Source organism: Thunnus albacares, chromosome 14 (assembly GCF_914725855.1).
Source record: "Thunnus albacares chromosome 14, fThuAlb1.1, whole genome shotgun sequence".
Lineage (NCBI taxonomy): Eukaryota > Metazoa > Chordata > Actinopteri > Scombriformes > Scombridae > Thunnus > Thunnus albacares.
The window spans coordinates 17,331,730-17,352,397 of record NC_058119.1 but is presented as its reverse complement, the minus strand read 5'-3'; the positions used below and the strand labels follow the sequence as shown (position 1 = coordinate 17,352,397).

The 20,668-nt window shown below is 39.9% G+C and overlaps 1 protein-coding gene across 3 annotated transcripts in view; it reads right to left on the bottom strand.

Annotated features, from left to right (window-relative positions):
• LOC122997543 (protocadherin-15-like) overlaps window positions 1-20,668 on the bottom strand; it is a 235,022-nt gene that overhangs the window by 40,457 nt on the left and 173,897 nt on the right. For all 3 annotated transcript variants that reach the window (XM_044373751.1, XM_044373752.1, XM_044373753.1), the window contains 4 exons: window positions 20,313-20,543; window positions 16,377-16,493; window positions 12,509-12,649; window positions 10,546-10,658 (listed from right to left, as the gene is read on the bottom strand). In XM_044373751.1, coding sequence (XP_044229686.1) covers window positions 10,546-10,658; window positions 12,509-12,649; window positions 16,377-16,493; window positions 20,313-20,543 — 602 coding nt within the window. The remainder of the gene's footprint in view (window positions 1-10,545; window positions 10,659-12,508; window positions 12,650-16,376; window positions 16,494-20,312; window positions 20,544-20,668) is intronic.

Here is a 20,668-nt window from a genome sequence, read left to right as displayed (position 1 = left end):
GGAAGGGTGGGCTGAAGGATAAATAGACAGAAACATGTACTCTCAGCACATGAAACATGATAGTGGAGTGATGATCTAAACTGCCACTTGAACACAAGCACTTTAATAATATAAGCCATAATTAAGTGGAAGGAGTTATGAGCTGGCTGATATACTGAGACTTAAACATACCAGAGAAGGCAAATAAGTTGTGTATTCAAGAGTCAAGCAGTAGGCGAATTCAAAGAGTCAATTATACATAATGCAATACCGTGTACTACTGAGCACGGCCAAAGCTACTTTTCATTCCTTTCATATTCAGATGAGGAAAAAAAAAATCCCATCCATAGAGAGAGAGAGAGAGAGAGAGAGAGAGAGAGAGAGAGAGTAGGGGAACAGGCAGCAGCAGAGAGTCCTGGTGTCAACATGAGAGAGGGTGAATGACATGCCACTGAGAAGCGTGGGCGGCACACAGGTGTCAGCGAGCACTCTGCCCCAGAGCCAATGGTGGAGTGATGCTTACTAGACAAGGCAGAGGCATTTAAACCTTGTCGTGCGCCATTGGGACCACTGTTACCGTGTCGACTCTCTTTCTACCTCGCCTTCCTTCTCTATTCACCCATTGCATCACAGAGTGAACAAGCACGATGGACACGCCGAGAGACACGAGGAGTGACCTCGTTGAGTGCGAGTCTCTGCTAAAGTCTGTGTTTTCCTGGTGGATGTGTAGATATGCAATGCTGCATAAAAGGTCTTGAACAAAAACAAAGGCTTACATGAGTCATTTAACTGTAATGTACTCACTAACAAACACCATCATAAACACCATAAATACATACACGCAAATGTGTTGCAGCACATTTCTGCCTGACTGCCGATGGTGGTATTACGCTGCACATTTTGCTCAGCAATTATGAATCAGTCTAATTCGATGATTGTTGGGGGGGATATGTGCTTGAGAATTTGTTAGTTAGTTATTATGTCACCCTGGTGTTAACTTGTTTGTTCCTGCCTGAAAGCAAGTCACACAGAGTGACAAACAGAGACTCCTCTGACTCAAACTAAATTCCACAAAGGGAAGGCATGTCTGCTCCTTCTGGAACAAGCAGACAAAAAAGGAGAAATACTGCTGTGAATCCGAAGCTAATATTCTCTAATAAGACCATAGTTCTTAGTGATTTTGACAGCGAAGGCAAAGTCAGCTCATTAACACAGCATGATTTACACGGGAAATAGCCTTTTACCCTGAATTCCATAATAGGTTTTCAAATTTCATTAGCGTATTTAAAACTCTGAATGACTGGCTGAAAACCTCAGTATTGTATTTAATGACAACATCTTATTGTCAGATGTTGGAGGAGAGTGTAATATATTGTAAACACAGTACAATCTGTAAATACTGTATCACATGTACAATAATTGTTGATCTCGTCACTGAAATAATTCAAATTACACAATTTTTGCTGCAATTGAGTCCTTAAAAATACTTAAGAGCAAAATGTCATTCTGTGCCCAATGTTTTTTTTTTCCCCTTTTCAAACATGGTAGTCCATTTAAATCAAAGTTCAAGCTGAGATAGAGAGTGCACCACCCCTCTTATAATGTAATATTATTTTAGAGTTTGAGCTGTAGTGATGTATTGACTGAGGGGTGAACTTTAAAGATTACAGGTTGTGTTTGGCAAGACCAACGAGGGACTGAGAAGTGCAGGGGAGAAAGGTAAATGAGAAACAGAGATAAAAAGAGCTATTACAAGATCCTGAAACCACTCCAGATATTCAAAAGGGAAATAGTGCGGGGTCTGACAGCCAGGGTATTACAAAGCTATTTCATTTGGAAAGAGTCAGATTCTCTACACAGAATATACAATACTGCAAGTGTCGCAAAAGAAAACACCCAGCAACTGTGAACACAACATCCAACTGGACCACAATGACATGGTGGCAAGGAGGTTACTGCATTAATGTTGCCTGTCAGAAAGTACAGATTAAATTGCATTAACACATCATTCAGGATGCAGGGGCACACATTCTCCACAAGAGCTCTGTGCTACCCATTAAAACTGCTACTGAAATTCAAATGCTCTTTCTACAGTATATTATAGTCTAAACTGTGACGGAAGATGAAAAATCGTCTGCTACAAAAAGTCTCACTGCATTCAGGTGTGGTATATGGAGAGCTTTCTATATGATGCATATGTTTTGAGCATGTACCCTAGGATAGAGCAGTAAACTATTGTACGTGAGTCTATTTTATACCACAAAAAAGTTCCAATGAAATCTGCCCATAGTGAGGTCTGCGGATTATCCAGAGTAACAGCAACATTGTTTCTGGAACGACACGCTGCTTTTGAGTTTTTCAAATGTCGCCTCACAAAACTGTATTGAAGCGTTTGGTGGAAATCTAAAGGCACCTGTTTTCAACAATAGAAAATTTTATTACATTTTTTACTTCATTTTCACTGAATGAAATCCTTGATAGCAGCACAACAAAGCCAAATCTCAGAAGCTTTATGTAATCATTGTCAGTTAAAAAGATATTTCTTCTCCTCCTACGTACTGTTTGGTCTTCTTGTACCTTAGTGTTTTGTGCAGTGACCTTCTCTTAAGTGTGGATTGATTGATAAAATAAAACACAAAAATAAAGCAACAGTAGACAACAAAACATAGTAACCCTGGTTTTGTCCTCCAAATCTGTCTTTGTACTGATAAAGTTGTCCATTAACCATTTTTAAAGTTTGGTAAAGGCACCTGCTTATGGTTTTATTTGGAAGGTTTTATTTGGAGCTGAAGGAATTCAACCCTACTGCACAGACTATCAAACAAAAACAACAAAATGAGCTAAAAGTTGCTCAAAGCTACGTGGAATTTTGACTCTCAGTGGGATCAGCAGTACTACCAACTGTTTTATATTACAGGGACTATTTTTTTCTGGTGTTAATATCTCAAATATTGCTAGGTAAAGCTTTAACATGTGTTGGCATGTCCTGTCCAGTGAAATTAATTTGGCTTCACTATTTGAAACATCACAGATATTCATCTTTTGAAAAGGAAAAAAACAACTGCCTAACAACAAATATCTATACAGTTATAAGTGTGTGCTAATCCCACAGTAAAAATCAACCACAATGTCAGTCTGTGATGCATACGCTGCCAATCACAGTTTATTTCACAAATCAATTTTGACAAGAAAAATGTTTGCAATACTTTGCACTTTTTAGTTTTTAATAAGCGCATAAGGTAATATACTCTATAAGTGACTAATGACAAACTGAGTATGTGGTATATGAGGGGAATTTCAACTGAGAGATATTTCATAATTGTCAAGACACCAAGATAAGGCAACGACCCAGTTAGTAAAGGATAGGGGACAATTTCAAAACCATTTTGCATCAAATGCTCATCTTAAAGTAGACTTTGTTATTCTGTTATGAGTTAAGTGTAAATTTGTTCTCCAGCTTCCCAGCATTGCACAGCTTATGCTAAATACGAAAGCCTCCAGCTTACAAACAACATTATCCCTGCTCCTTCAATTCATAACTGTTACTATACATTTTATTCATATCAATCGAGGCTTCCTCAAATTCCTACATTTGTGTACAAATTAACAATTCATCACCTCCTCCAGCAAATGCTTTCTCAGTTGTAAAACTAATTCAACACTAGGAGATATTAGCACATAACGTTTACGAGCTGCTGACTCACACTTGCTAAGAAGATTTAGCAGACAATAATCTGTTGCTAACAAATAATTCAGAAATCCAACACCTCTGACACAAAATAACGCTTAACCAAATATTCACATTAAACTATAGTCTTCTATAAAACAAGAAAAAAAATGTTTACAACCCCTCGTCTGATCATGTTCTTCCCTGAGCTATTCCTCTGATCACTTATCTTGCAACACCAGACCTCAGAATTTCTTTTGTATTCACGGTGAGCCATTTTTCTGAGTTGCATGAGAGAGAAAGAAGCTTCAATCAAAAATACCTTCTGGAGGGCAAGATGGAAAACATTAGCAAAGCTGGAGGAACAACATTTACTGTGCAGTCAGACGGTGTGTACTGCTCTGTGACAGCTTAGCCATGTCAGCCCACAGGACATCACTTCACATATCATCCACTGGGTCATTTAGCACACAAGAGGAGACCTGGCCAACGAATGTTTGGACACTGGTGGATGAGTGTGTTGTCCAAACTGGGCCAACAATTGAGGCTTGCGATGCAGGCTCCCATCCTGCATGTTTTACTGTCAAATTACTGCTACTGACTAAATCATCTATTCTGCAACACCAACACCTGGAGGCCTCCCCTACAGAAAGACATTAGTGCCTCTCTAACTAGCAGAACGCTGCAGGAAATATCAGTAACAGAAGCTGTTTGTTGGACTGGCAGAGACCCTATTTTAATGTTTTATTCTGCTGTGGTGCTTATCATCCCTTGTTCTGTCAAAACAGGGGAATTATAGAGGAAAAAATGACTTGCATGACACAAAAATGAAGCAACGGTGAGAGTAGGCATGTCAGATGTAAGATGAGCACTTTCATTTGTACTGAAACTTACGCAACACCTCATGCGATAATGCTCTACTTCATCATCACTCTCAGTAATTTAGCATAATGTGACAGCTGACCCTTGTAGCTGGACATAGCTCACCAAACATTTCAGAAATCCAAATACAAACAACATAATTATTCAGCACCATGCATTGCTTTACCCTGTATCCATACATGCTGTTTATGGTTAGTTACCTGTGAAGTTAGTGCGAGTCCTTAATGATAGGTCACATCGCTTTTCTTCCCTAGCTTTCAGTGTCGACCTTTAGCTGATATTTGGGATGTGTGCAATGAGTGTTACTTGGCATGTGTTAGACAGCCAAGTGATGTCTGCTTACTTAACAGAGACAAGTGAAAGGTCAGTCCGCTCCTGGTGCTTAGAGGTTCAAGGCTCAGGGCAGCAGATTCAAACCCGCGGCTGAAAATCAATCATGCCCTTCAGAGGTGTGACAGAGCTCTGCACCTTATAGCTCTGATTTCAGAGGAGGAAGGATATCAGGATAGATAGATAGATTCATAGAAAGATACAGGGAGGGTTGGAGAGGGTTGAGATTGCTTTTTTTAAATGTAGGTTTGCCATGAGGTATGATGACGTGATGATGTGTGGGAGAGCACACTGGGTTTTTTACAGCTAAACCTTTAAATGCCTGGCAATGAGCAAAGATGAGTAGGCTGTGAGCACCTCTATCACTTGTAGACATGTCTAGCAAAACAACAGTTGCAAGACAGCTGCCAATAAAAGAGCTGTATGCTATGAAAGCATGTCATCTGCCTAATTATGTGAGAATTACAGCCTTCTCTGAATTGGAAATACGATATGGATGGATCTGTTTTCTCCGAAAATGATAAATGCTATTTTCCTCCGGATGTCACGAACAGTAGATGGAGGGCACCGGGTTGAGGAACCGTCTCCCTTCTAATTCCTCTAAAAGCAGCAGCATCTTAATTCGCCGAATAATTTATTGCTTTCTGATTACTGGCTAATGGTCACGAAGTCCAGTGTGGCTGGTATTTCAAGCTACAGGACATCTATCTACTTCAGGTATTGTGCAGCCATTTGTGAGTCAGACCATTGAGAACATTAAATCAATGGTCACACTGTGGTCAGACATTCATAGGAAATTTACACAGGCTGTCTCTATGGTCCATTAACGTCAAGAAACTGCCGAAAAGAGACACACTGTACAATATTCCGCAGTTTGAGCTATTACCACTGACATTCACATTAGGGACCAGAGTAATAGGTAAAAACTATGTCTCAAGGTTGAAGAAAGATGTATCCCTATTTCATACAAAAGACAGTTTCAAGAGGTGGTTGAGTGTATGCAGAAGCCAAGAAAACCTAACACGTATATTAATATGCATGTGCATGTATGCATGGGGCAGCAAACAATATGTTTACACAGTAATTTCAGCATACTGCCACTAATTGTGTAATTAGCAGGAAGGCTAGCATAAGTAGTGACAGCATATGGTTGATTGTTGTAATACTCAATGTTGACACTGTTTACTATGCTAACAGTATAACTAAGAGCATCGCTCAATAATGGGCACTAGCGCTCTTCTCAGGATTGCCAGACTGCATATTAATGTGACAGGTATGGCACAACATCTGCTGTCTGCAACTACAGTGAACTGCTGTAAAGGGAATAAATAATGGCGTGACATTTTACTCCCAAATGATATTCTCCTTCAATCAGTAAACAGGGCAACTTTCAAATATGTTGCAGGGGTAGCAGTTATTATAAAGGTCTATCAAGTTTACTTGGATACGCAAACACAAAAACACCTATTTCTTATGATACAATATATGCAGCAATGTATGCTATGCAAAATATAGTACCATTTGAGTCAAAAGAGGTTAATGTACAGAACACATAACTAACAACCATTTAATTACAGTGAGCACAAAACTCATCCTAATCAAGAGAGTACTCTCCACAGAAAAACACAAAAATGCAAGAATGAGCACAGGCACACAGAATCACATACACCCACGCAGACCGAAATTCATCCCTTCGCTGAGCAGAAAATGAAGGAATACTGTACAATGAGGAGAGAAGCAAAGGGAAGACAAAGTGAGAAAGAAACTGACAGAAATAGATATAAGCGGAGAGGGAAAACTCTAGGGATGGGGAGGCTTGGGGTGGGGGGGTGAAAGAAAGAGGATGGGGGGAGCAAAATGACACACTCCAAGGTGGTGAGGCAAAAGTCTCATGTGATTTAGAGTAGATTTAGAAGGGCAATTGCTGTGGGCGAGATAAGCGGCACGGAAAACTGCTCAGACCACAGGTTTGCAACACTGGCCCAGAGAAGTAGCCTCCATTTACGAGGGTGGATTCACATAGTGGGACCATCTTAGACAGCAGCTTACCCCTCCTCATCTCTAGTCACACACAGGGTAAAATAAATATTCATTCCCTTCCCACATGCCCAGTGCTGAAGCCTTCCCCAAAGGGCTGTGTCCGTGACTTCCATATAAAAGAGTCATTCAGCGGTTTAATGATGGTGCTCAGAAAATGTTTTTTTCCCCGAAAAATCTGACCAAAACTTAATATCTTTGTCGATAGCATAAGCTATAAATTATTCACATATTTGATATTAAATAAAAACAGGCATTAGAAAAGACATCGCAAGAATACAAAATTAGTTTAAACTGCAGTGAATGATTTCTCACTATTAGTCGATAGGGCTGCATGATTAATTATATTATCTGTATGCAATCTCATTCATATATGACCCCAATTGTGCTGTTTTTTAATTCACACCTCCTACTGTAGTTTTTCCCTTGGCAGCATCAACAAATGACATCACATGACAAACCCTGCACAGATGGGGGCAAAAAATGGAGGGGAGAGAAACGAAAACATATTGTTGAACTGTGAGACGGGGTGAAATCTTGATGACAGTCTAAACTACTTTGCAAAATTGCAGCAGATGACACAGCTGTCAAGATGAAGCTAATGCCCTGAAACAGACAAGAAAATCCCTTCCAATAAGCTATAGGTGATAGGAGATTATAGAGTCAATCACTTATCACCTGATATAACTCCAATCGACAGAACTGAATCGAACAGACAGGACAATAGTGTAGTTGTTGATACAATTCTATGGATTTGTGAGGCTGTAGTTTGGGCTGGTGTTGTTACTGGATTGCTGTATAAACAGTGACAGAAAAAATAGTATACATGAGTACTAGTCATTTGATTTAGTTCATTGTGTTTATGTTGTTGAGATGAAAAAGAATACCATTTTTCTATCTATCATGAGCGAAAAAATAACACTTTTCAAATCAGAATATTGTAATTCTTATTTCATGCAAAATCTAACAGCCCTACTATAGGCAGAAAAAAGATATTTCCAGAATCCCCCATAAGCCATAATATACTGTACAAAGAAACATGAGCATCACATCGGAGAAATTTCTGCCCACCTGACAAGTGTAAGTCCAGTATTCACTCTCCTTTTACTTCTGTTTTGGTCTTCGAACTACTGAGAAAAATATCTTTGCTTTTAGCTTGCTAGATGCTTGACTTTCTTCACCACTAGTGTTTCATGTTGGGCAGGTAGCGTACACTCGGTATACTGAAAGTATTTGGTAAAATTGGCTGCCTACTGTATTACATGGGGGGCTTGATGAGGACAGTTAGAGTCAATAACACAGCCTACTTGTGGTTTTCAGATCGAAAACAGCTTCAGCACCACAGGCGGCCTTTTCATGAAATGAAATGAAAGTCATGAAATTCTATACATTACATTTCTACTTTACAGAAGCAGCACAAGTTGCTTTGCTCAAAAGCCTTGAAAGGCAAGTGGGAGCATGCTGCTACAGTGGCAACTACATTATAAGCCATTTATTTTAGCCAACAATGACTGGGAGCCCCTCATTTCCCTCTGACAGATGGAGGGGACCAACCATAAAGCAGGAGTAGAAATCATTAAGTCACCCAAAGCCCCGCAGAGTTGTTTTAATTGTGTGTTCTGGAGCTGTAGGCACAGCTTACCTGATTGCTGCTATAACTAACTGTCTTCACAGAGACCGACAAGATCTTCTGTGGACATTTAGAGAGTGATTTGTGTTCAGAAGGTTCCTTAGGGAGAGGACGATGTGGAGAGATAGAGAGGTGAAGAATGAGGAGACAGTTCATCGTAGAGCGAGCAGATTGGACCCTCTCTGCTGGAGACAATCTTGTCCAGCAGGAGTGGCTCGAGCACCTGGCTAATGCTTTCACGGCTCATAATTTACAGCAGGACTGCCACTGTGTATGGTTAGCATTGTCAGTGTGACACCCTACAGAGGTCTGAGCCTATGGTCCTGACCTTCCGTGTGTGTGTCAGACAAGACGCACATTCAAAGCATTAATCAATGGCATTTCTACGGCTATGCTGCTACGCATGTGTATCAATCACTAAATAAAGCTGAGCAACAGGAGAACGTGAGCACACACACAAAGTGCTGGATTACAAACCACCAAGAAAGGAATGTATTCAATGCAAAAATACACACTCACACTCAACCAAGCACACGTTCACAAAAGGTACAGAGACTAAACACTTCACAAACAGCTTTTTCCCCTTAGCTGCTAGGACTCTGAACTGCTTCCCTCTAGCCCCCTCCTCACATACTACTGGCATGCATTACCATGCACTTACTGTATATGATAGTGTGTACTATGTTTCTGTGATATGTTGACTGTATCCCTGTATCCGTGTTGTGTCGTGACAATATGTGGATTGTCTGCTGTTGTCCATTTATGTATTTGTGCTGCAGAGTATAACATACTGTACTGAAAACAAATTCCACCAGCCTTCGTCGTGTGGCTAATAAACTATCTATCTATCTATCAATCTATCTTTCCATCCATCCATCCATCCATAGGCAGAAAGACATGCCTGTGCATAAACAAAAATACACACACCTCAACTGATGTTTTGACAGGTTAGGCAGGACTTATATTCCCTGTCTAATGCATAAAGGCATATCAAATTCTGTTACAGAAGATTGTCTGCCAAGACTCCCTACTTTGACTGACATGTAAGCTAGTAAATCAATCCACTTAAAACAAGCTTTACTTTAAGCTCCCAGAGACTACACTGTGCCAGGCAACTTTGCCATCAGACCTAAAGCTTTACAGTCTGGCAAGAATCTCCTTAATACTTCAGACAGGTAACCTCCTGCTGTACAACATAATGTACTGCAACTGTTAATGCTACTACTCATAATGGGAGATTTTTCAAAGCAGCTTCAGCTGGAGTTTTAATAATCCATGTGTACCTTTAATTATAAATGACTTCTTGGCATCCTCCTGAGTCATAGTAACATCAGTACAGACAAACTCCACCCAGCCCTGGCCCAGTACAGCCGTAAACCTTGTGTATGGCAGCCAATCATCTCGGAGAAATATAGATTATGTTTCCTCGTCCTGCATCTCTCTCTGCCAGTTTAATAGTCTAAACACTTAATCTTGCCAAAAGAGACTCTTAATAAACTCAGAGGGAAGCCGTGCTTTGCCCTCAGAGAGAAACAAATGTGGTTTACAGCGCTGATGATCTGCAGCATCTACCCTGAAGCTCTAATACATATTTATACTCAAAACTCATTAATCAGTCATGCATGGAAAAAAGAGCATGACAAAGACTGAGACACAGTATCAGAACTGGGGCCACTTTACTGAGTGTTGACAACGAGACAATAATAACGCACGGAAAGGGATCATTATTACAAAATGATAAATGCATGAGGAATACTGACTTCACAGCCGTTCACTGCAGTTCAAGGTAGAATAAATAATTTACAGAGTGCTTAAATAATAATTTAACTATTAGAGAAGCTGAGTGGAAGATGTACACACAAATGTAAGCATGTGTCAAGGTGTTCTTAAGATACCTTTGTCCACTTCCTGCAGTCTTTTTCACTCTCCCTCCCTGTTTGGCACTACAGCCTAAGTTGCTGTTTGGTGTGTGAATTTACAGCCAGAGACAGCTGCATAACAGTGTGTTAAGGAAACTTACTTGTACTCTTCCTGCGTGAAGATCGGGATGCGTGAAGGCTGAAGGACCGTGATCTCCACCAAAGTACTGTTAGACTTCACCGGCTCCCCATCATCATAGGCTATCACAAACAACTGCAGTGGGCAAGACAGAATACATGTAAGCAACAAACACACATGCAAACACAAGGGCAAAATTATTACTTTTAACCACACTATTACTAACTACACAAATAATTCCTTTTTTAAAGTTGCCAAGCAGTTTTTTGTAGACATGTTCGGAATCCTAATAAAGACATACTAGCAAAATAGGATCTGGTGAGCAGCCTGCAAAGCTCCCAGAGAGCAAGTATGTATTCAATGTATTGATCTACATTCATAGACTGTGGAGAATGGGCCCTGGGGGCACCATGGGGGGTGGCGGGTGAAGGGGGGGTATGGCAGCAGAGAGAGAGAGATAGGCAAAAAGAGGATAAACAAATATTTAAAGAAACAGAAAAGCAAAATACAAGAGAAAAAAAAGAGATAGAGGCTAGAGGTGTATGAGACACATCCTCATTAGGACCTAATGTCCCACAGCACCTGCTCCGATGTTCACAATCACAGACATGCCAAAGCAAGGTCACCTTAAGTTGGTAAAATGACTTTATGTAACATACTAGGAGTTTAATCTATAAGAAAACTCAATATCACATTGGTCGCAGACACAACAAAAGCAACATGATCACTGAGCCAATTCAAGAAACACAGCGATAACGCCTTAAAAAATGTTCTTCCATTATAAAGAGTCAATATGCACAAACTGGATGTTGACCCTGCAAATGATATCACACTAGAACAAGCCCAGCAGAGCAGTAAACATTAAATATGAGACATGGATGGATTTACGTAACATAAAAGAACTGCATGTTCTTGTATTTGTAAAATAGGTTGAGATTTTAATGATGATTATGGTTAATATTAACAACATAACAATGACTTGACTTGACAATGTTATTGTCATAATGTTATTATCATCATTAATATGTCAAATCACTGTTTTTAAAACTGATATATTTGTTTTTATACAGACTCTGACCCAACACTTTTCTTAAACAAGTTTCTTTAATTAAATCAAGCTTAATAATTCCTACCTCATAAATAGTGTCAGCTCAGGCAGAACACTAAAATCGAGTTTGTGTTAGTTGATTGACATCAGCAGATTCATTCATGCTTCACAATCACTCTGACTCCTACATCAGCTGACTAGTAACTATCAATCATATTCATACAGATGTACAGCATGGCCATGATAACAAACAGTTATCACTGTTACTCTGCTGACACCGCTTGCTGCTACAGCTCCCTCCACCACCCCAACCTTCCCACTCATGAGCTATGTTTCTGGTATTGTTGATTTAAATACGATTTCATGTTCATATACATGTTAATTAAGGGGGATTTAGTTTAGATTCCCTGAGAGCTCCCTCAAAGAGCACAGCCTTTTCCTGCCAAATTTAACGTTATAATCATTTGCTACAAATTGTCAATTCCTAGACATAAATGTCTCTGACTAAGTAACGGAATAAGATTAACATCCTGGAGGACACAAACTCTGTGTATTCAGACAGAATGGTAGGAATGCAAAGACACGTCTGTGCAAAAACTGGAACGAAAAATGTATCCCGAGGATTTATGAATCTGCTTCATAAGAGACAAGAGGAAAAAGGAGAGAGACTGAAGGGAGATAACAGAATGAATCGGAGTCCTGCTGAATTCTGAGATCAGTCGGAGGCTGAGATGTCACGCAGACACACACACAGACACACTCCCACACACGCACTGTGCATCCGTTACTGGCTAGCTGGCTGGGTGAATAAACACAGACTATACAAGCAAATGACGCAAGGATGAATTTCCCTTTGCTTTCTGTCTCAACACAGCTCACCATTACATACAGCAGCAACATCATTACTGCTATTGTCCCCATCATGACCACCACTCACCTTAAAGGTGACACTAGGCTCCTCATTAAGGTTGACTTTAGTGATGACCCTTCCAGTTTCCGCTTCCACATCAAAGATGCTCCCACTGTACGGAGACTTGTCCAGGTCTACTCTGTAGCGGACAAAACTGGCTGGAGTACCCTGGAGGAAGGTGGAAGAAGAACATGACCCACATTAATTCAACAATAATCCGCTTATCTGGACACCACCTTTCAAAATTTCAATTGTAAATGTGAAGTGAGAGAGGGTACGTCAAAGTAATGAGGAACTATAAAATGTATTCAAGCCCTAAGGGTTTAGCAATATTCTTTTTTGGGGGGGAATATAACTATTATTGTTACATTTGATCATTTATCGTCACATATTTTCACCATGTGACAGAGATGAAGTGGTTTACATAAGAAAAGTTTGCTCTTCTCAGTGTTTATCCTTAAAAATGTTTTAAAATGTCTCACTTCATCCGCTTAACTTGACAAAGCCCTCATCAGTCTGTCCCTCATCACACCGCCTAATGTAAACTCGCTTTGATTCAGACCTGTTCCCTTTCATTTGGAATAAAAAAAGCTTTTCCAATAAACCCACCCCTCTAGTCTCCAGAGTAACACTTATATTCATTAGCAAGAGCCTGGACTTTAATATGACCCTTTGATTAAGATTAATCACGTCTGATTACTAATCATCTCTATAGCTTATCTTACTCCAATTTCATCCCTTTGGACCTCAAATTCATTCTGCTTTTTAATAAGCTTTCTGAAGATCTGCACCCTTGCCTCAAATGATTTTGCTCCCTGGGGACAGGGTAAAACCTGGGGCTAGAGAGAGAGGTAAATCCTGTAGTAGCAGTGGGTCCCTCGGGAGGCTTACTCACACAAATGTGTCTCTAAGAGATTACGAAACTATCTGAGTGAATTCACTAAAGGGATTCTCCAAAAAAGGGTCTCATCTCTAAAAGCTCTTCAAACTGTTTTCTAGCATGTAATGGAAAAAGATGTCAGCACAGGACTATTAATAAAACACACCTCAAACTGAGGAATCTAATACAGTAGCTTCAGTAACAAGACCTCTACAATGATGGTTGAAGCAAAACCTCACAGAGATGGTTAAAAGTGCTTTGCTCAAGACTAAACTAAAAACAGCCAAGTTAGTAACAGCATTCAGCCTAAAGTTTTTGTTCTTCCCACTTGTATCATTATTATGATTTTTTATGAAACCAAAATGTCTAATTAAGCCCTAGAATATCTGGAGCACACAGAAGTAAACAATGATAGATGATCTTGATGTTTCAAGATGTGGCAAAGTACATTTTCTTGCAACAACTCACAGTGGCACAGAAATGATATTTAAAAACGAGTCGAGTGCTGAATGTACAGTAGATACAGTAACATCTTACCCCCTCTGTCTGCAGACATTTTCATCTGTACTACACATTTTCTTGTCTGGCTTTCGACTCACAGACTATGAATGTTTTATGTCTGCTGCTGGAGTGAACTCACTGTGTCATAAACAATTCAGATGAGCAAAAAAGAAAAAAAAACAAAACAGACAAAAAAAGACAGACATACAGTACAGTACTCACTTTGGCCTCCTTTGTGCCACCAAAGCAAAAGTATGAAGAAAAAATATTTTCTAATAGATTTTTTGTTTTGCTTGTATTAAAAAAAAGAATCTGCTTCTCTTCAGTAAATAATAACAAAGTCATGAACTAAAAAAACAAGCTGGGAAGCACTTCCTGGTGTTTCAGAGACACACAACACAACAGCAAGGCTTGAGGTGACAGTGTAAGACAGCAAAGCCACCACATGAATACTATGTAATGCAGTGGTTTGATGACATGATTAATGATGGATTTGATTTGCAAGTGACTAAAAATAAAAGTAAAAGGTGGGAGTCTCTAAAAATGCCAAGAGTAAAATTTCTCTGCTGTGATGAAAAACACAGACGAAGGAGAAAAAATAACCTTTCACTCATAAATAACACACTCTTCAAATGTGCTGTGGAGTAAAGCTTCTTACTGGAACATTTGTCTCCATGGTGATCTCCTCGCTCATTCAGGGTGATATTAACATTGACATTATGGGGTTGACTTGCAATGCCAAAAATACAGTAACTTTAAAAAAACCCATTAACATCACTTCTCCCAAGGTAGATATTCCTCCATCCAAGATATACAAAAAATAAAAGAATGGGAACACACTATTATGACCTTCAGACAGAAATATACATAGCTCATATTTGCCACATCAAGACTACAAGCTCGAGTGTGTCTCTTCCACTCTCTCTTTCTTTATGCGTGCAGGTTTGTTTATGATCCTGTGTAATAGAGGAAGTGTGTGTGTGTTCACATTTGTATGTGTGTTAGGCAAGCAATAGCCCTGTTCCACCAAACAGAGGTGTCCATGACAGGCATCCCGTCAATAAAGTGCTTTGAGCTCCAAATCCAGGTCAATAAGAGACTGGGTTAGTCTGCTCCTGTTAAGAAATCTAATCCCTCTGTCTGTCAAACCACTTTGCTGAGTCACACCCATGTCTCAGACACACTGCCTGCCACGCAACTGTGCTCATGATCACATAATGACAATTTTGGACCTATTATTTGTGCTTCAGCACTGCTGGATATTCTCTACTGAACAATATTTCTCAATAGGAATGGTTCAGGGTAAAATCCTGTAATAAGGGAAAAAGACACAAGTTCACATTAAAAAAGAATGATATCAGAGCTGCATAGACAGTGAGGTAGAGAGGGAAGAAAGCAGGAGGAGGGAGAGTCTCCCTCTGAGAGGAAAAGTGAGATGTACAGCCGTCATTGTGGCACTGTGGAGATGTTCTACCACCCACAGCTGATACTGACAGGCATCCATATCCCTCAGCGTTTAAGTGCTGCAGAGAGTACATAAGCTCACCCAGCCCTAGTGAGATCCCACCAGCAGGAGAGCCACTAATGACACGTATCAAGTCCAGGACTTTTCTGAAAAACACATTCAGACCTGAAGCCATTAGAGCAAGACAGGGAGTTCAGTGGGGGATTCCTAATCCCCTTTTCACTGGGAAAATTTGAAAGTAAATTAAAAAAAATTGTCAAAATGTTATAAGAGAAAAAGGCTGGTTTGGTGAAGTCTCTATAAAGAAAAAACAACTAAGCGAGAAGACTGCTGACTCACCATGTGCAATAAAATATTAAGGTGGGTGGCACTGCCAATAAAAGAAGTTCAGCTGGGGTGCATGACATGGAAGCAAATATTCACAGGACAAAAAAATCCTGTCGTCCATTGCTCCTGTGTTGCCTCCTCTTATAGTCATACAATTTCTAGTCTCAGCTGGGTGTCACCATTTCTCTACTGCATGGTGTAATTTTGTTCCTTGGTTTGCAGATTAAAAAAAAACAAAAACAAAAACAAAAAAAACCCAAGAGAGAAATAGAGAAAGAAAAAAAAATCTTCATATCTCCAGTCCCTAATTGCCCCTAGTGGGATTAATAGAGTTGTTTTGAGTTTTAAGTCCCAGGAGAACCTGCTCAGATATATTGAGGTAAAGGAGTCTGAGGAAGCATGACGCTGTCTGAGGCAACTGGTAGATAACCCATACAATGCTAAACAAGAACCCTTACAATTACAACCACTGATGCAGAGCTCTAATGAGAGCGCCAAAGTCGTGAAAACCTCTTTAAAATACATCGTGTGACATGCTGCAGCTGCTGATGTTTTGAGAGCAACATGTAGTGAGAAGGTAAAAATCAAGCAATACTTTCATCTCTGCTACCTTTATTAAAGACATGTTTCGTGTACTTTGAAATTGAAGTACCAACGTTGTATATGCTGCATATTTTAAACAGAAATTTGAAGTGTGACAACAGGTATTTGTTTGTACTCACTGGTGGGTCTTGGTCCTCGGCAAACACAGTTGTGATGACTGTTCCTTTCTCTGCATTGGGTGCCACCATGCCTTTATACAGATCTTGGCTAAAGATGGGAGAGAAGTCATTCATGTCCTAAAAACAAGAAGAGATAAAATAAATGTAGGTTTAGCAGTTAACTATTGGTGCTATTTCTAACTGTGGTGAGCCTGTCATATGCCACTGTTAAGGATTATTGGGTCAACATAGTACAACATTTTCAATTACTCTAATAGATAGGGAACACATGAAGGCCAACATATTCTTTTGTTTACAGATAGGGGTTTCCACTTGTGGACCCAGGCGAGGAGGTTGGTGGATGGGGGGGGTGTCTGCTGCTCAACAACGTGAGTGATTTAAAGTATATTATCATTATTATTACCATTATTTATTTAAAGTAAAGATGGTAAACCTTTAAACATTTATAACTCTCCTCTTTGAGCGGCTTTCTCTAGATGAAAGGTCCCTATTACTTTTAACGGGACTAGTAGGGTTAATAGTGTTTGTTTAAACTTGTTTTGCATTTACATTTCGCAGCATGGAAAATAAAGCATTTTTCAAAAAATCTGTCCTTCTTCTTTTCAATTTTCTTCAGCCTTTAATCATCATCATCATCATCAAAGCCAGATCTTTGAGGGCTTGGTTGATCTGATACTTGTTGCTTTGAACACTGTTTTTTTTTTTTTTAACCTGGCCACCTCCCTCCTTGTGATCTGTCAGGTGAATTAAAAACACACAGGCTTTTGGGACCGATTTGGGAGGCTTCAACACACAGACATTATAATACAGGAAAGTTACATATTATACCTTTCAGTGGCATGACTGACATTAAAAACAATACAGAGTAGATGGGCGAGTTCGAAAACAACACTCCATGTCAATAAATCAGTGTGATACAATCAGCATGAAAAGCAGCTCACAATAACAAAAAGCCATGTGTCCACTTTGTTTCCCGGAAAGAAGCAGAAAGCCATTTGGACTTAAGTTGCTAAACCCCCCAAATTTGTGGCCTCATTACCTGTCCTGCCTACTCCTACGTGACTGACAAGCACGTAGGCACAAGTAGTGGCTGACAGTTTAGCTTTCGCTTTCAAATCATAGGCTCCGCTCAATTGGATGCGTCAATAGAGTGACAAACAACTTTCTATGAAAAAAAACCACAAAACAAACAAACAAAAAACAGTAAGAAAGTAGTTCGCTGGAAATGTTTATAATGTCTGGCCATCTGGATGACAGCCGGCACATATAGAAATCTCTGTGCTGATGCTGTCTGCATGCTGAAAGAGTAATATTGTAGCAGTGAAGATTTTGCAGCCGCTGCTTTGTTTGATTTCAGTCAACACTTCAAGCAAGTTATTGTAGATTCAGGAAAATTTTCCTTCCACAGTAATTCACCATGCCCCTGGCTTTGCCCTCACACTGTGAGAACTGTACATCTAAGCTGAATGTAACACATAAACATATACATATATTGTTATCACATGCTTACAGATGAAAATAATAATCTTCAATTACAGTGTTTTAAAATAGAACATAGTAACTGAAAATGGTGTGTAAATCGCACCAATACAATGTTTTTCTGTCTTTTTTAATTGTCTTTTTCTCAAGCTTTTATCACATATTGGCAATCTGAGAAATATCTCATATTTAAATGCTTTTTGTGTTTGGTTTATCCTTACCAATAAACATAATCATTCCAATCTGCAATACCTGATGATGGTAAATCAACTTGAGTAACTGCCAAAATAAGATGAAAGGAATAAAAGCTAATAATTTGCTCGTCACTGTGTTAAAAGTTTGGATTTACAAGCAACTTCTGTTCAAAATGCTTTTAATCTCTCAAGAAATCTCAAGATAATGGAGTCTGGGTTGGATGATGACAACCATGAAAGAGGTTTTCTGACCTAATTGAATGTCTGATGTTTAACAGAAGTGTTTTCAGTGTGATTTTACAAGCTGGACCTTTGGAAAAACTGATGTTTCAACACAAGTTTTTAATCATTTCTTGAACAAAACAATGACAACACATGACATCAAGTTCTCAGACATCAAATTGAACTAGAGGTCTAGCACAGTACTGTTCAAAAATATGGTATATGAAAAAGAAATCCCATTGCTGGCCCTTACAACAACAGAACACCAAGACTGATGTGAAACGTTGTGTACGCTGCCTTCTTATCTAATCTTTTTTTTACTGCGTGGAACTCCCTTTAGGTGATGAAACAGTTTTGTTGGGATTTGGTGATTTACAGCTCCCTAGCATACAGTCCAAACTTAACATCGCCACTGCTTTTAATAACCTTCTCCCTGTAAGTGATACACAGCATATCTTATTGTGGGCCTGCAAAGGGACGAAACCTTGTTAACTTTTCAATCTTTGCTTTTCTGTGTGAGAATGAGAACTCAGTCAGCCATTCACACCTCTCTCAGGAATAGCTTGGCTCTATAGTATAACTGCTGGAGCCTGATCTCCTTTTCTTCTGACTTTTCTTTTTACTTTCCACTGATTTGACTGAGCCATGGGCAACGGTATGTGTTCTGTAAACTCAGTGGTGTGGGGCAGTCTCACTTTGATCTATACACAGGTTTATTGTTTCCTAGCAGAAAATCTATGATCCTGCTCTTGCTTTGAACAACAAAGCTGGATCCATGTGCTGCAAGTGTTCACAAGGAAGCTGCAAACAAGATACATGCACAGATACACTTGAGTTTGCTTGAATCATATCACTTGTTGTATGTACGCACACACATATCATATCTCCATCCATGCACACACCCGCATACCCACATACAAACAAACACAGTGTGTCTGTTTTACATTTCTGAAGTGCAAGGATGGAAAGGAAAAAAGTTTGGGAGACTCATTCAGAACAGCAAGACATGCAGGACACTCAATCCATCACTGCAAGGCATCCAACGAAAGAGACAACAACAAAACAAGGGGGAAATCAAACGCAACCGACTTCAAATAACCCTCTGGAGATGTTATATGAGGAAGAAAGTGGAATCAGTGGGATCGACTCAATCTCTAGTCCCTGAGAAGCCTGCGTGAATCCATTAGGCTCATTCTAATTCATGTCTGCCGTTTCAAATAGCAGACATTGGTTTGATATCAGTGGCTGTGCAATGCCTTATCCTATCAAACACTGCTCCTGGGTGACAGCACGAACAGTGCAACAAAGCTTGCCCTTATCGGAGGACAAACTCACTCTACAGGTTGGCGGACCATGCGGTGAGCCTGCTTGAATGAGCTTAGGCCCTCCCTCCCATTCAGTGTAATAAAGTTCTGCAGACTTTGAGACACTCACTAGGGGTGGACTGAATTCATAAACAGAAATACAGTATGTCTATGCACACATTTTGAAGCAAATGCACACACAGATTTCCTCAGAATGACAACACACATTCATTAACACACACACACACACACAAACACTCATGCATACACACATGAATGGTATCACAACACAAGGCGTCTAATCCTCTCGTACGGATTCAGCTGTTAATCTCTTGAAAGGTTGGAAAGGGAACACAAGCTTCTGAAAAACCTGACATAATTGCTGTCACAAAGCTAATGAGTCATTCAGATCTGGAATAGCACTGGGTGCATGGCAGTGGCACCTCTCCATCAATTCTCTTTGTCATGGTGAAGCTACAAGGACACAGGTTGGGAGGCCAAACCATGGTTTTACAAAAACACATTCAGCTTTGGCGCTGAATGGTATGATATTGAATTTTACATCACAAACAGCGGAGGTGCAATATTGTATAATACGTCCCCTATCTGTATATGTGAGCTACTACTTATGTATAACTCTGCTAATGGCTCACTACATATTCACTGTCAGTGCTGCAGCTCCTGAGGGACAATGAGGATAGATGGCTGGGGTGGGCTGACTATCCAAAGGCTCTTACCGTGATGCGGACTGTGACGGTAGCTTGCCCTGGGGGCATGACCCCTCCTTGGTCGACAGCTTCTACCTGGAAAGTGTAAGAGGCCCCCATACTCATAGCTGCCAGGTCTTCAAAGTCCAGGGTCTGCAGCACAGCTAACTCTCCCGTGACAGGGTTCAGAGAAAACAGCTGTCTGGCCGATTCAGTCTTGATCTGATATGTGACATTGGAGAAGAGGTCTGAGTCCACCGCCTATAAAGAGGAGGAAGAGCGTGGGTAGAAAAACAAACAAACAATTACAGTAATGTACATTAAAAATAACAGAAAATGTGTGGAAAAAAAGGGGTGATGGAAGGGGAGTGAGAGCGAGAGCCACA